The sequence below is a fragment of the Cnephaeus nilssonii genome (assembly GCF_951640355.1).
Source record: "Cnephaeus nilssonii genome assembly, chromosome: 11".
Taxonomy (NCBI): Eukaryota; Metazoa; Chordata; class Mammalia; order Chiroptera; family Vespertilionidae; genus Cnephaeus; species Cnephaeus nilssonii.
Window position 1 is genome coordinate 50604815 of NC_137082.1, and position 15256 is coordinate 50620070.

Below are 15256 nucleotides of genomic sequence, written 5' to 3' on the forward strand. Positions count from 1 at the left end.
TTGACCATACCTCTGACACACCCACAAGCCACGCCCACAAGCCACGCCCACTATTCAATCAGAGCAAGTATGCAAATTAACCCAACCAAGATGGCTACAGCCACAGAGAGCAAGGTTTCCTAGTAACAGAGGAAGCCAAGCTTTCCGCCTGCCCTTGCCAGGCCTAAGCCTCCACTCAAGCTACAAAGTTTCAATTATAGAAGGTAAACAAATTCAAACAGAAATGGCGGCAGAATGGAGCTTGAGAGAGCAGGCCAGTGTTGCCCCTGGCAATAAGGGAAGCAAAGCTTTCCGCACACCCTGGCCAGGCCCACCCGCTTAAGGCTACAAAGTTTCAATTATAACCCAACAGAAATGGCTGCCAGCCGTGGAGGGAGCCCCAGGCTTGGCTCCGCTCCAGGCTACAAAGTTTCAATTATAGAAGAAAAATAAATTCCAGATACCAGGGCCTCCGCTTGGGTTGCCAGGGGGCATGGCCGGCCTGCAAACCACCACAGGCCCCTCGCTCAGGCCGCCTCATGCCCCAAGGGAACCCCACCTGATCTGGGACGCCCTTCAGGGCAAACCAGCTGGCCCCCACCCCTGTACCAGGCCTCTATCCTATCTAATAAAAGAGTAATATGCAGATTGATCATCACTGCAACACACAATATAGCTGCCCCCATGTGGTCAAAGATCCTGCCCCCATGTGGACACAAGATGGCCACCACAAGATGGCCAGCAGGAGAGGGCAGTTGGGAGGCACCAGGCCTGCAAGAGAGGGCAGTTGAGAGGGACCAGGCCTGCAAGGGAGGGCAGTTGGAGGTGATCAACCCTGCAGGAGAGGGCAGTTAGGGGTGACCATGCCAGCAGAGGAGGGAAGTTGGGGGCAAACAGGCTGGCAGCGGAGTGGTTAGGGGGTGATCAGGCTGGCAGGCAGAAGTGGTTAGGGGCAATCAGGAAGGCAGGCAGGCAAGCAGTTGGGAGCCAGCAGTCCTGGATTGTGAGAGGGATGTCCGACTGCCTGTTTAGGCCCGATCCCACTGGGTCCCAGATTGGAGAGGGTACAGGCTGGGCTGAGGAACAACCCCCCCCCTCCGTGCATGAATTTCATGCACCGGGCCTCTAGTTATTTAATATATTTAAGTAATATACTAAGTAACAAGATAGATTGACATTTGGATTATTCATCACATTAAATGAATTAGTCTTCTACTACTGATTAACGAATTATTACAAACTTACTGGCTTAAAACAACACCCATTTATTATCTCAGTTATGTAGGTCAGAAGTCTGGTTTGAGTAAGTTCTCTCTTTAGGGTCTCAAAATGTTAAAATTAAGGATGCATTCGAGGTAAAGTATCATGGATTGGGTTCTTATCTGGAGCATGAGAATTGTGGATTGGGTCCTTATCTTCCAACCTCATTCAGTTTATTAAAAGAATTCAGTCCCTTGGGGTTGTAGTACTGAGGTTCCTGCTTTATTACTGGCTGCCAACTGGGGGACATTCTCAGGCCCTGGACGTCCCCCACCATTCTCTGCCAAATGGCTCTATCTATAACATGGCAGTGCCATCCCTTAAGGCTAAGAGTATTTGCTACAGCCTAGAGTTCTGACTTCTTCCATCCTGACGTTTAGACCTTTTAAAGGGGCATAAAAATTATTACTAATATTTTTTGTATATAATTAGACCAATCAGGAAAGTTTCCTTTATGATTAATTCAAAGTCAAGTGATTAGGGGTCTTACCTACTTAAATAATAAATTTTTGGTCACATAATGTAACATGCTCATGAAGTAACACCCCATGATATTCACAGATTTTTCTTGCACTCAATGGGATGGATATATCTAAGGCTTGTACACCAAGAGTGAAAATATTGGCGTCATCACAAAATTCTGCTTATTATAGGCCACCTGCTGGCCCCAATGCTTCATTTCCCTCTCAGGTACAAAATACATTCACCCTTTCCCAAGGCTCACAAGAGTATCACTCCATTATAACATCAACTCAAAGTCCAAAATATCATCTTAATTTCACCAGCTCAAAATCAACACTTTCACCATCTCAGTCATCTAAAAGGGTACAAATGAGGCTCCTGAGAGCAGACCTTTGACGAAGCCTGACCTTCACTCCCAAGGGTATAGTTCCTCTCTATGTATGTACTCATGAAACCAGAGACCAGCTACCTGCCCCAACACTCCCAATACACAAAGGTGGGACAGCCATAAGATAGCATGTATAAAGATTCTGGCTCACCAAAAAGAGCATAGAGTGAACAGAAGCCACTGGTCCATAACAATTTTAAAATCCAGCAGGGGGAAATGTTTGATTTTTCTTGATTATATTTGAGGTTCTAGGACTTAATCCTCTGTAGCTGTGGACTTTTCCCTCCAAGCTCTTGCTTCTGCTGTCTGAGTCATCCTTTCTTTCTCATGAAAGGTAACATATGTTTGCAGCTGAGTAGTTTTATCACTTGCTTCACACCATTAGGATTTTGGTTTTCTGACAACCTTTCTGTATTTTATACTTGCTGTCCCTTTCAGTCCAAGTTGACAGTGTTTATGCTGAAATAATTTTCTCATGAACCCTGTGGACCTTGCTTAAAATTCAGTAGGTTTTGCTCTCTTACACTAAAGTCACACCCATAAATCTGTTTGTGATCACCCTTTGTCTCTCCTTGGCTCCCACTGAGATCGCTGAAGGTCATTACCTTTAATCCTCCAGGTGGCCTTCTGCTAGGCATACCATTAACCTCTCAAAATGACCTTTTAGTTACTGACACTGTGATCTTTTGATATTTCTGATGATTAAACAAAGGTTGTGTGGTTACAATGTTTAATAAATTTTACAGTTCACTTCAGAATATATTTAAATGTTAAATAAGTTATCTTTCTTAAGGAATACAAGTCACACTTAATACTTAAAAATGTTATGATCTCTTTTGCAGTACCTCTATATGTGCCCATCTCCATTGGATAAATATCAAAGCAAAACTACAAATTAAATTAATTTCAATTGAAGATTATTGTAAAGTTATGAGATAATCATGAAGAATGCCATTGTAATACTCATCATTCAAATGAGAGTAATCATCTGTTACTGTGTAGGAACATAAAATGTAGAGTGCTTTCTTCCTATGGTGGAAGAGTACCCTGTGTCTTCTGGATTAGTCATTGAAAATTCCACCCACTTAAATGACTTCTGAAAATAATTTAATTATATGCATGGAAACTTTTACCTTTTACTCAAGTAGGAATATTTCTAACAATATATGCACAGTATGATATCATTCACCATTTCTTATATAAGAAAAAAATTTAAATACTCATAGATCTTTATCAATCTTAGAGTTGGAAGGGACCAATATTGCCTGAATTTCTTAAAAAAAAAAATGTCAAGAATTTTGGGTATTCCCCCCCCCCAAAAAAAAAATACCTTGCTGAAATAAAGATGAACTATTTCTAAATTTTGATCAACTATTGAAATGAAGAAATAGATAGCAACCTGCTTTTTAAATCTGCAATAATGCTGGCTAAGTTATTTAACACACTCTATGATGGTATCAAGATTTAGAAAGACTGGGTGACATTCAATACTTTTGGGATCCTAGAATTCTCGCACTAGATAATTAGAGAGGAATTTAAGACCTGAACTACTTATTCACTATACGAAAGAACTGTCTGATAGATTTAGCGTTTATGAATTGAAAAAAGATTGGCTACTGTGCCTATCATTGAGAAATCCTTGACATTTCAGATATATTTGAAAATGTATAGCTTCAAATTACAAGGTGCCAATTTGTTAAAGGTAAATTTCTCAGGATTATTTTCTATTTGCATTCATTTATTAAACATGAATTATTCAAGGTTTCTAAAGAATATCCCAAGTATATATCTAATAGTATGACTCATTATTTGCTAGAACACAATTTTCTGAAGTTGCTATGCTTTGCACTTTAGTCTGGGTATCACGCATTATGCCATTTTATATATTTTCTGAAACTTTTTATATTTACTCCCTTCCCAAGCATTTCTCTCTCTTTGCCTATTTTAATAGAAACTCTGTAGGTGCAGACCTATTTGAAATAAATGGGACTGCAAGAGAAGCTTACTGAAGAAAACTTACCAAATATTTCTACGTATGTTTTTAGATTTACACTCAAACTTCATCAGACGCTGCTGTATCAGTTCTGTAAGCTTTGTAGGAGCTCAACCAAATACAGAGAACTCATCATTTCCCAGCCAAATAGTAGGGATTGTCTTAATCAAGGTTTTGATACATAAGTAGACAGAATGTCATGTGTAAAACTCTCTCCTGTCATGTGTAAAACTCTCTCCTGGATTCCAAAGAAAGAAAGGGACTTCCCGTGATTTCAGTAAGTTACCCAAGCACACCCTGCTGGGCTCATACTGCACCGAGAAGACACCACTAACAGCTATGAGACCTGCATCACTGCACACATGGGAAGGACAGCCAGCCCAGAAGCTTACGTTCTTGAAAGGAAGTGAAGAGCATCTGAAATCGGCTGTTCCGACTGCCCTCATCCGCCCACATGCGGATCACCCCCAGGCCTGTGCTCAGCATGACTTCATTGGCCACCGTGCTGCAGAACTTGGCTTTCAGGTCCTCCACAGAACTGCTGCCGTCATACACGGCCACAAAATTCCTCTTGCATTCATTTGAGTTCTGCATCTCATAGTCCAAGAATCGCAAGTAGATCTGTAACACAAAAAGGACACAATAATTTCCCCGAATCAAAATGTGAAAGAAGCACAGTACCAGAATTCGCTTTCTCTTTCTCAGACTCACAAGACAGTCTTGATTGCAATCAATGGTATTATTTTTCCCTGTGGATAGCAAGACAGAAGGATTTATGAGTAAGTTTAAATTGTGTTTCATATTTTTTCAAATGTTAGTATCCTTTCTTTATGTAAATGTCCCATTTTCCAAGGCTGAGGATTTTTTACCCCAAATGCTCCTATTTCTCCTTATAACAGCACAAATATGTTATATTTATATTCCTGATGCATTCCTGTTAAAGTTCCGTGGCTCCCACTTACTTCCAAAAATGTATGGATATATATAATTTGTATTAATACCAAAGGAAAACAGAAGGTTATTAAAAGGTAGTCTCTGACTTCGCTATGTTGAAATTATTGCACATAACTACACTGCTTCACTTTTCAACATCTCTATATGATGTTGAAAAGAATCATAGGTTAACTACACTGCTTCACTTTTGAGCTAGATTATATAATCAACATCATATAGAGATAACCTAAATATAGCTAACCTATGATTCTTTTCAGCGTCATATAGAGAATAGTCATTTAGCTAAGGCCACATAAATACAAATTAAATTAACATTTAATGAGTATAAACTATTGTGAAATCTACTTTATAGGTTATTTTTAAAGACTCCCAACAACTCTATAAAGTTTTATTGTCACATTCAAATGAAAAAAAAACAAAACACCCAGATGATATATACTGGAAATTAGACATGAGTTCCCTCTAACTCCTTGGTCTATAATCCTCCCACACAACCACACTGCTTCACACATACTTTTATGATCAACAGTTAAGATTTGACTCTGTTCCAACGTGCATTAAAAACTACAAGCAATTAACTGAACCAACGACAGATTTTAAAAAGAAGTCATGTGTCCATTTATCCACTAATTCAGCAATATCTACCCCCTGGCCTCTTACTTTGTCTTGGACACTACTCAAGGCACTGAGGATGGGATGGGGAACATGAGGATGAGGGCCAGGGATGAAAATGTGTGTCCATTAAATCATGGCAGAAAGATGAAAGTCAAACTGTGAGAAGTGAAAACTCAGGCACCCTAAGAAGGCTATCTGGGTGGGTTCTGGAATTAAGAAGGCATCTTCCATACAGATGTTTCTGAAGTGTTTTATATTTTTTTAAACATGAATTCCTATAGGCTATTTCCTCTTAAATGCCCTCTTATTAATGTACTAGGGGCCCGGTGCACGAAATTCGTGCACTGCGAAGGGGTCCCTCAGCCCAGCCTGCCCCCTCTCACATACTGGGAGCCCTCAGTGGATTTCCTACTGATGGCTTAGGTCCGCTCCCTGTTGGGAGCGGACCTAAGCCGCAGTCTGGCCTCCCTTTGCGGGAGGCGACAGGGCTGATCAGGGGAAGGCACCAGCCCCATCACCCCACTGCTGCAGCCACTGCCAGTCACCGCAGCCACCAAGGTGTTTTCATCAACACGGACTCCAGTCCCTTCACCAAGAAAAAATGACAACTTTCTTTAGGCATTTTCAAGATGTGTCTTTCATAGGTTATGACATTTCTTTCTTTATTTTTCTTTTTATCCTCACCTGAGGATATGTTTCCATTGATTTTTTCCCCTTCCCTCTGAATGCCAGCTCAGCCCCTTCTGAAGCCTACAGCCTCCACCCAGGCTTTAGGCTTGGGCAGGGGGATCCCTGCCCCTCCGATTGCAGGCATGGCCCCTTCCCAAGCCTAAAGCCTCCTCCCCAGGCTTTAGGTTTGGGAAGGGGGCCCCCCGCTCCTCTGATGGCCTGCTGGGAGTAATCTGGGTGCCGAGGAGGTTCCCAGGACCCAGGTATGTATGCAAATTAACCGCCATCTTTGTTGGGTTGATTTGCATACTCACTCTGATTGGCTGTGGGCGTAGTGGAAGTACGGTCAGTTTATATGTTTCTCTATTATTAGGTAAGATCACTTATAAACTAAAGACATGTATTCAATTAAAAATTCAACTCTTTCATCACTCAATATTCTTTTTTTCTTATTTTTCACAATCAATGAATCTTATAAGACAATTTTTTTCCAGATCTTTCCCTCTGCCCCCGCATTAATAAATTTTATTAGCCCGGCTGGTGTAGCTCAGTGGTTGAGCATTGACTTATGAACCAGGAGGTCATGGTTCGATTCATGGTCAGAGCATATGCCTGTGTTGCAGGCTCGATTGCCAGTAGGGGGTGTGCAGGAGGCAGCCGATAGATGATTTTCTTTGATCATTGATGTTTCTATCTCTCTTTGCCTCTCCCTTCCTCTCTGAAATCAATAAAAACATATTTTAAAAAAATTTATTATTTCAGATAAAAGAAATTTCTCTTCTGTTCTCAATATTCTCATTGAGTGGGGCACTAATTCTTATTAATTTAACCCTCAGAAAAGTATGTGTTTTTTTACCTCCACTGACACTTCTGTGATATTTCAAGTTTCCCAACTGTCCTGCGTGTTTTTCCAGTTCACCTCCAATGCCTGCCCCATAAAAGTTGTGTTTCTAAAAACGCAAATCTAATACTCATACTCATACTAAAATCTTTCACTGGCTTCCAAATGGTTATAATGAAAAAATTTTTAAATCCATAAACTGGCAAATTTTCCTTCTTATCTTTGAATATCACACAGTTATTTTATGTACGTAACTTCTACAAGAAGTAAGCATTTTCCATTCTCTGTCTACTAACTTCTTCCTGAATTTTTAATATCTAGTTCAATGGTTGATTGGAAATTCTGTGGGTTTTTTTTTATTGCCTTCATTTGTTCAACATCCATCACATATTATTTAAATGCCAGTGTTTTAAGTGCCACACATAAGGATAATGATATAGAACAAAGGACATTTGCATTATTTTAATACAATAATTCTCAAAACAACACATTTATAAAACTCTAAACTATAACATAAAACCAAAAGACACAGTGTGTTGCAGAATTATAAGGAACACTTGTTATAACCATTTTAAAATGAAACAAACAAGGTTTAGAAAACCTAAGTTTCTTTCTCAAAGTGACAAAGGCACCTAAGAGCGGTAATGAATTCAGCTTTTCTCAACAATATGCCCCTTAGTATTGGGGCATATAGTGTGATACACAGCCTCACATACATATTTTTAAAATTCTCACAGGCTTATATTCCATAAAGAAAGTTAAAATCTTGAAGTAAACAAGCTACAACAAAACTAGTAAATAAGCAAAACCATCTCCCTTTTCCTAAAGGGGCAAGGGAACATTGACCATTGAGAAATAAGTGAGGTTCATGGAAAATAAATGTGTCCCTCTGAAGTCAATAGCTGTCTTCAGTTTTCTCCAGAGATACAGTGATTTGAAAGAAGAATATTGCTACCCTTAGAGAGGCAGTGTGTATATCCCACCCACATTTGCTCATGTGACAGTTCTAGAGAGAAGCCATATTTTCCCTAGAAGGTGATTGATTTGCATTCTTACGTGAACTGCAATGATCTACATCTATGTGCCTTCTATAGTTAAGGGCCATTCTTGTTAGACATAATACTAATTTACAGAGGAAGTGAACAATTTTATTCTTCACTTCTGAAGTATTTGATTTTTTTTTAACTTTTTCCTTATCAATCAAGAAAAGAAATAAAACAAGCCAGTGGGTATTTAGCTTCACTGGGTGCAGGGCTGTTACTACAAATGTCATTAGCCAGAAAAGTGACCCAGGTTTTCCACACTCACTCTACCAGGCCTCAAGTAAAAGCCTCCCTGCATTATGATTTAAATAACATTCCAGCAGTTAAAGCTCGTGCCATAGCATCACTGAGGGGAAGGGTGCCATATGACAATGTTTTTACTCAAGGGAGTAAACAACAGAGAGCTCCCCAGTCTCTCTGCTGAAGAAAAGAGAAAATGACCAACAGAATCATCTATAACTCTGGTAAAATAGTCCAATTATAACCTCTCGGTAAATCATTTGGATGCATTCTTCTTTCAAATCAATCACAAAGTTCAAGCTGACAAAATGATTTATTAAACACGACTTGGGAAGCTTCAGAACGCATAAGCAATTTCTAGCAATATCTGTCTTCCCATCACATTAATAAGGAGAGCAGGGTCCCTTTTGTATACTTACAGCAGGTAAATCTAGCCAACAATTTGCTAAGTAATATATTTACAAACATTTAATCCTGACCATTCAACCTGGCCCCTCCCTTCACATCACAGTGATGTATAGAAAACAGGCATTGTTTGGGGCAGTTATTTAAGACTTGCCAGAACAGTTTTCTACAAGATAAATACAAATTAAATACACACAGTCTGAGAAACACTGTCCATGGTTTTCAAAACTTTACACTTCGATAAATAAAGCCACATTCAAAAAAAATGTGTATGCAGTCCCTGACACTGAAAGATTGCTGGTTCAATTCCTGGTCAGAGCACACGCAGGAGAGAGCTGATCTATGTTTACCACATCGATCCTTCTCTCTCTCCCTCTCCCTTCTTTTCTCTCTCTCTCTAAAAAGCAACAAAACACACACACACACACACACACACACACACACCATATATATATATTAATGTGTAGCCAGAACTTATGCGGTTGCTGTTTGATTGTGACTGGACAGGCTGGGCCATGTTCAGCAGGACACCCCATGAGTTTGGGAGGCAGCAGCATCCAGAAGAAAGCCAAAATGTCAACCTCTTTTCTGGAATGTTGCTAAAACACACACCCTACAACAAATTTCAATATAACATTATAAACATTATTTTCAGATCACAATAAACAAATATCAAACATTTAAAAAGTCCATCTGAGTAGCCTCCAAAATCCAGTAGTGCAAAACTGAGATACCATTGAAAAACAAAATTGAACTATGATCTTTTCATTGGTAGTTACCTAGCCAGTTAAATTTTTCACTTTGTTTACCAAATTTTCATTTCTCTTTTTCGAGATAATAAGGGCAAACTCAATCTTTAGAACCCTAAAAGGTATCACTGTGATCCATTAGAGTTACTACCCTTTGTCTATTGAATTAGTTTCCTCCTTGCTCTGTAACAAATTACCGCAAATTGAGCAGCTTGACACAATGCCCATTTATCATCTCTGTAGGTTACAAATACTAGGAAGCTGAACTGTGGTCTCTGTTAGGAGCATATATATGAGGCAGAAAACCCAAGTCTTTGCAGCTCGTTTTCTTAACCATTTACCAGGGATCCGTTTTAGCTCCTGGAAGTCAGTCTTAGCTCTTCACTCTCTGACATCACCTTTGTCCACAGCAAGAGAAAACTCTGATTTTTAAAAAGCTCCTGTGATTACATTAGGCTCACCTGGATAAACTCTCTTTTAATTAACTCAGAGTGAACCGATTGGGAACCTTAATTGCATCAGCAAAATCCCTTTTGCCAGGAATTTAACATAATCAAGTGTGTGATATTTTATCTCATTCACTGTCCTAGGGACTAGGCTGGAAATCTCAGGGGTCATCTTTAAGATTCTGCCTACAGCAATTAAGCTCATTATATAATTAACACAACATCATTATGAAATACTGACTTACTATATTTGTCAAGTGTTCTGATTATTTCACCCTAATTTTATTCAAAAGATTTTTGAAATAAGGAACAATGTATTCAAAATTAATTTGAAGTTTTAAATGTTGGGTAATTACTAAAAGCTAGAGTTTTATTCTCCCAAGACCTAAAGTTATTAAATTATCTCCATTTATACATTTTTATATGCCTTTGACCAATCTCTTTTCCTGACTTACAAATTTGACCATTTCCCCACATAGTGTGTTTTTGTGGACTGTACTGGGAATTGGGAGATGAAAATCTTTTTTCGCACTGTTACTAACTAGACAAATATTTGGGCAGTCATCCATTACAGACTCATCAAGTTTTGGTCTTGAAAGGAGCTTACTGTTATCTGCGCCCCAAATTTACTTGATTTTTTAATTATTGTACAAAATCCCTGCCAAACTACTTGGATTCCTCCTATAGAATCTCATTTGATCTTTGGGAAGATCAAACAAAAACAAAAACCTTATCTATATTGAATCAAAAGCTGTATTTCTCCAGTTTCAAACATTCAAATACATTGCAGTACTAAACCCCAGCAGACTAGCCTAACCTCTGATTCCTGTCAGATGACAGTCCTTCAAAAGTTGGAAGATTGCTACCACGTCCATTTCTCTAGATAGACACCAGTTTATTTTTTCCATGAGTTTTAACTAGATGACAGACATTTTGCTTGGCACTAATAAGTAAGCCAAATTTCGTGAAATTAACATTCAAGTAGTTAACATGATTTGATCTCACCCAACATTTGTTTCTGGACCAGACCCAGAACAAGGCAGCATGATACCATCATTGCTCTAGAAGCTATATGAATACCAAAGACTTGCTTACAAAGGCATTTTCCTTCATCCCATTGTTAACCCTTATAAAAACTTCATCACCCTGACTCAGCTTATTCATCTGTCAAATGAGCTAATGAGTAATAGATTTCCAAAGTTCTCCCTGACTGGTATTCCAAATTCTAAGAAATTGGATTAATCACATTTTAATTAAAGGTGACCATCTGTGTTACTATTCTCAAACAAAGCAGATATCATATATTGTATTCTTAATTTATACACCTCACATACATTTTAATAGAGCCCAAATAAGCGAGATGTTTCAATCACCAGTTATCATTCAAATATTCACCCAGAGCCAGTTCAAGTTTAATTTTTACTTTGATCATCTTTTTTCATAAGCTGCTAGGAACTCCATAAAAATAGAAAACCCACATAGGCAGTCACCTCAAGTTCTTGCTTTTATCCAGTTATTCAAAGCTACTTCCTATACTGTAACCTTTAATTTAACAGAGAAAGTCTGTCACAATTGAGCCATCTTTGTCAAGCTCTGCAGGTGGCTTCCCATTTGGGTCATAGAATGTCAAATTCTGTAACAGACAGATACATTGGGTATTGTTCTGAGATTGTACAAAAGACAGCCTATTTACCAGCTGGGAAAAGGTGTGTGTTTATACTCCCATTAAATCCCTCTCTGTAACAGTGACAGTGACAAAGATGCTGGCTGTGACAATAAGGTGGTCCAGTTGAAAAAAATACTTTCAAAAAATCTTTCATTCATAGAGTTTAAGAAAAATGTAGCACGTGCACATGAAACCACAGATTATGTCAAAGAACATAAAAGAGCAACTCAGCTCCTTTGTAAATAGATGAAGTGAGTTGAGTTTTATGGCACCAATAGCCTTTTATATTTTTTTAAGGAGGGACCACTGCCTTTCTTTGCTATGCAATTAATTTTTTCAAAGATTTGTTTAGATGCAAAGTGACCTGCAAGTGACAAAGCCAGGAGGTGGACCATGGTCTTTGAATCTCCATACTGAAGGTTTGGGGAAAGGGTGCCACACTTTCAAATTATATGCAGATCCCAGAGTACTAGCAGGAGAAACAAAGTGAAGAAAGACAAAAGTATATCCTGAAATACAGACTCCCTCAAAGATGACTCTTCTTCCCCTTGTTCTAAATATCCAGCCACCAAATTCTGCAGTATCTATAGGTACAGTTCCCTTCCTCTGTCTACCATCATAAGCTAGTCTCCATGATGGGGATTACTACTTACTGTTAACCCCTCTGTCACAGGGAAAACTGTTTTCCCTGATATGGATCTGATCACATCATTTTCCTGCCCCACACATTTCCAGGTATCACTAACACTCTCCTAGGTCCTGTTTGCCATGGACCTTTTCACAGGTTATGTTTTATCTGCCAGAGATCTGTGGATTTGTAAACCCTGGACTATTTCTTTCCTCAATGTGATTTTAGGTTAAAAAGCATAAGTTTAATTATACTTAGAACCTTTGCTTATCGATAACATTTCAATCCATTTTTCAGAGGAGTGGAGCTATCGTAGAGTCTATTGTTCAGATTATCTAATGATCTTTAGCACCATCTCCATAATACTTATGATGTGAAAGTTACACTGAACGGGGGAAGACAAGTTGCATTTCAAAACCCAAATAAAATGATAACTTATTGTGGTGCTCTGAAATGCACTGAGCACATCCCGTTTGCTGGAAGGTTGTACAGACTGTAGACACTCCCCAAGTCAACTGTGCAGTCTGGGTTTGACCTTGAGACTGACCTTGGATCGTGGAGGTGCTCGGATGTACCACTTGCAATCAACGGCCTCGCTAGCAGAAGCTTTGCCTTCCTTCATAATTTGTATAGATTCCACAATTCCTTCAGGACCGCCCACTTCAAACTCACACACTAAATAACAAAATGCCAAACAAACACAAAAATGGAGCTTGAATAATAAACCAAAAGTATATTTCATAGCAGAAAACAAAGGCCTCTGAACATTATTAAAAATCTATTTTACCAACCTGGTAATGGTTTCAAAACTCCAAGGTCCTTAAATTCAGGATCTTAAAAATTGAGAAAAAGACAATTAATGTTATTCTGCATTTATTACAGAATAATAAATGTTGAGTAACATACCATTACATTGTGCTGTGTAACATACCATTAAATGATTCAGAAATCTGCCTAAAAATCCACATTAGGGGATATTAAATGCTTAAATCAGAACTGCATGATAATATTGATTGAAATGTTAATTTATATAACATATTGTTATCACTATAGAGTTTTTATCAATATAAAATAAGCTATTTTTTTAAGCCTTCCAATGCCATTCTGTCCTTAAATCATCAGATATGAATCTAACTCATTATTTCTAAGTCCATAATCGGACAATAGATATTTTTGTAAAATATATGCAATAGATAATTCAAAGTTTGGGTAAACTGCCATTTATTCTAGATACAACTACTAGTATTTTGTCTGATTTGAAAGATTCTATAAATTGTTGAAACACAATTTTCAAATGAAATATTGGAAGCATAGAGTTAAGATGTAAAACCTAAGGCTCTGGTGGACTGCACAATCTCTTTTTCATCTAATATTTTCCCTAACTTTTCAAGCCATGTTGTGTCTACTCATCACCCATTCTCCCCGGCTTCCTCTCAACCTACAGCAGGTGCAGGTATCTGTTCATAGTCTGCACATAAATGCCAGGGAAGCTTACTTTCTCATGAGCCTCAGAGGAGTCCTTAGGTGATAGAAACCCAAAATGATGGTCTCCCTTCTATGCCTGGGAATTGATTTTGAGATAGGCATGCAGTCCTCATGATATAAAGGTCAGCCCATGGGAGGGCTTCTGAGAAAGTTTTCCTTAATAATAATAATAGTGACAAGGCAGGTATATTGACAGTGAGCTCATGATGAGTAGAATGGAGAGCTGGAGAAGTGAGTCCTTACCTGTTCACTGGGCTTGGTAGTAACCTTCTGCAGTCACGCTCCCCTGAGGGTCTGTGCTTTAAAAATAATATGAGTCTTTCTATTCTCAGGTACTTCGAATTGGATTTTCTTTTATTTATGGGCAAAGGCTTTAAAGCCTATAATTTATCTTGGAGACACATCATGTCCAATTTAAAAGATGACTCTGAAATTTAATTTTATTTTACTACTAGGATATTTGTTATAAATTTAAAATCTTGTAAAGTTAAAAATACAGGGTGGGGAAAAAGTTGGTTTACAGTTGTGAATATTTGAAATACAGAGTTTATGCTTGTATTGTTATTTATTCATGACTAGTGGCCCGGTGCACAAAATTCGTGCATGGGGGGCGGTGTCCCTCAGCCCGGCCTGCACCCTCTCCAATCTGTGACCCCTCGAGGGATGTCCGACTGCCTGTTTAGGCCAGATCCCTGTGGAGGGAAGTCGACATTCCTCTCGCAATCGGGACTGCTGGCTCCTAACTGCTCACCTGCCTGCCTGCCTGATTGCCCCTAACCACTCTGCCTGCCAGCCTGCTCACCCCCAACTGCCCCTCTCCCACCAGCCTACTCGCCCCCAACTGCCCCCTGCCAGGCTGATCACCCCCAACTGCCCCCCTTGCCAGCCTCTTCACCCCCAATGCCCCCCCTGCCAGCCTGCTCACCCCCAACTGCCCTGCCCACTGGCCTGATCGCCCCCAACTGACCCCCACTGATGGCCTGCTCGCCCCCAACTGTACCCCCCCGCTGGCCTGATCACCCACAACTGCCATCCCATCCTGGCCTGATCACCCACAACTGCCCTCTCCTCTTGGCCCCTAACCACCTCTACCTCAGCCCCACCACCATGGCTTTGTCCAGAAGAATGTCTGGAAGGTCTCCTGGAAGGTCTTTCAGTATAATTAGCATATTACCCTTTTATTAGTATAGACTAGAGGCCTGGTGCACAAAATTTGTGCACGGGGGGGGGGGGTGGTCTCTCAGCCCAGTCTCCACCCTCTCCAATCTGGGACCCCTCTCACAATCCAGGACTGCTGGCTCCCAACTGCTCGCCTGCCTGCCTTCCTGATTGCCCCTAACCACTTCTGCCTGCCAGCCTTATCACCCCTAACCACTCCCCTGCCATCCTGTTTGTCCCTAACTACCCTCCTCTGCAGGCCTGGTCACCCCTAA

At 39.7% G+C, this 15256-nt stretch overlaps 1 protein-coding gene across 2 annotated transcripts in view; it reads right to left on the reverse strand.

Moving 5' to 3' along the window:
- The window catches only part of NETO1 (neuropilin and tolloid like 1), a 101810-nt gene that overhangs the window by 30340 nt on the left and 56214 nt on the right, over window positions 1–15256 (reverse strand). For both annotated transcript variants that reach the window (XR_013814232.1, XM_079784860.1), the window contains exons 5-7: window positions 13130–13171; window positions 12886–13013; window positions 4475–4703 (exon numbers count right to left, since the gene is read on the reverse strand). Coding sequence is in view for 1 of the 2 variants with exons in the window: in XM_079784860.1 (XP_079640986.1) it covers window positions 4475–4703; window positions 12886–13013; window positions 13130–13171 (399 nt within the window). In the remaining variant the exon portion in view is untranslated. The remainder of the gene's footprint in view (window positions 1–4474; window positions 4704–12885; window positions 13014–13129; window positions 13172–15256) is intronic.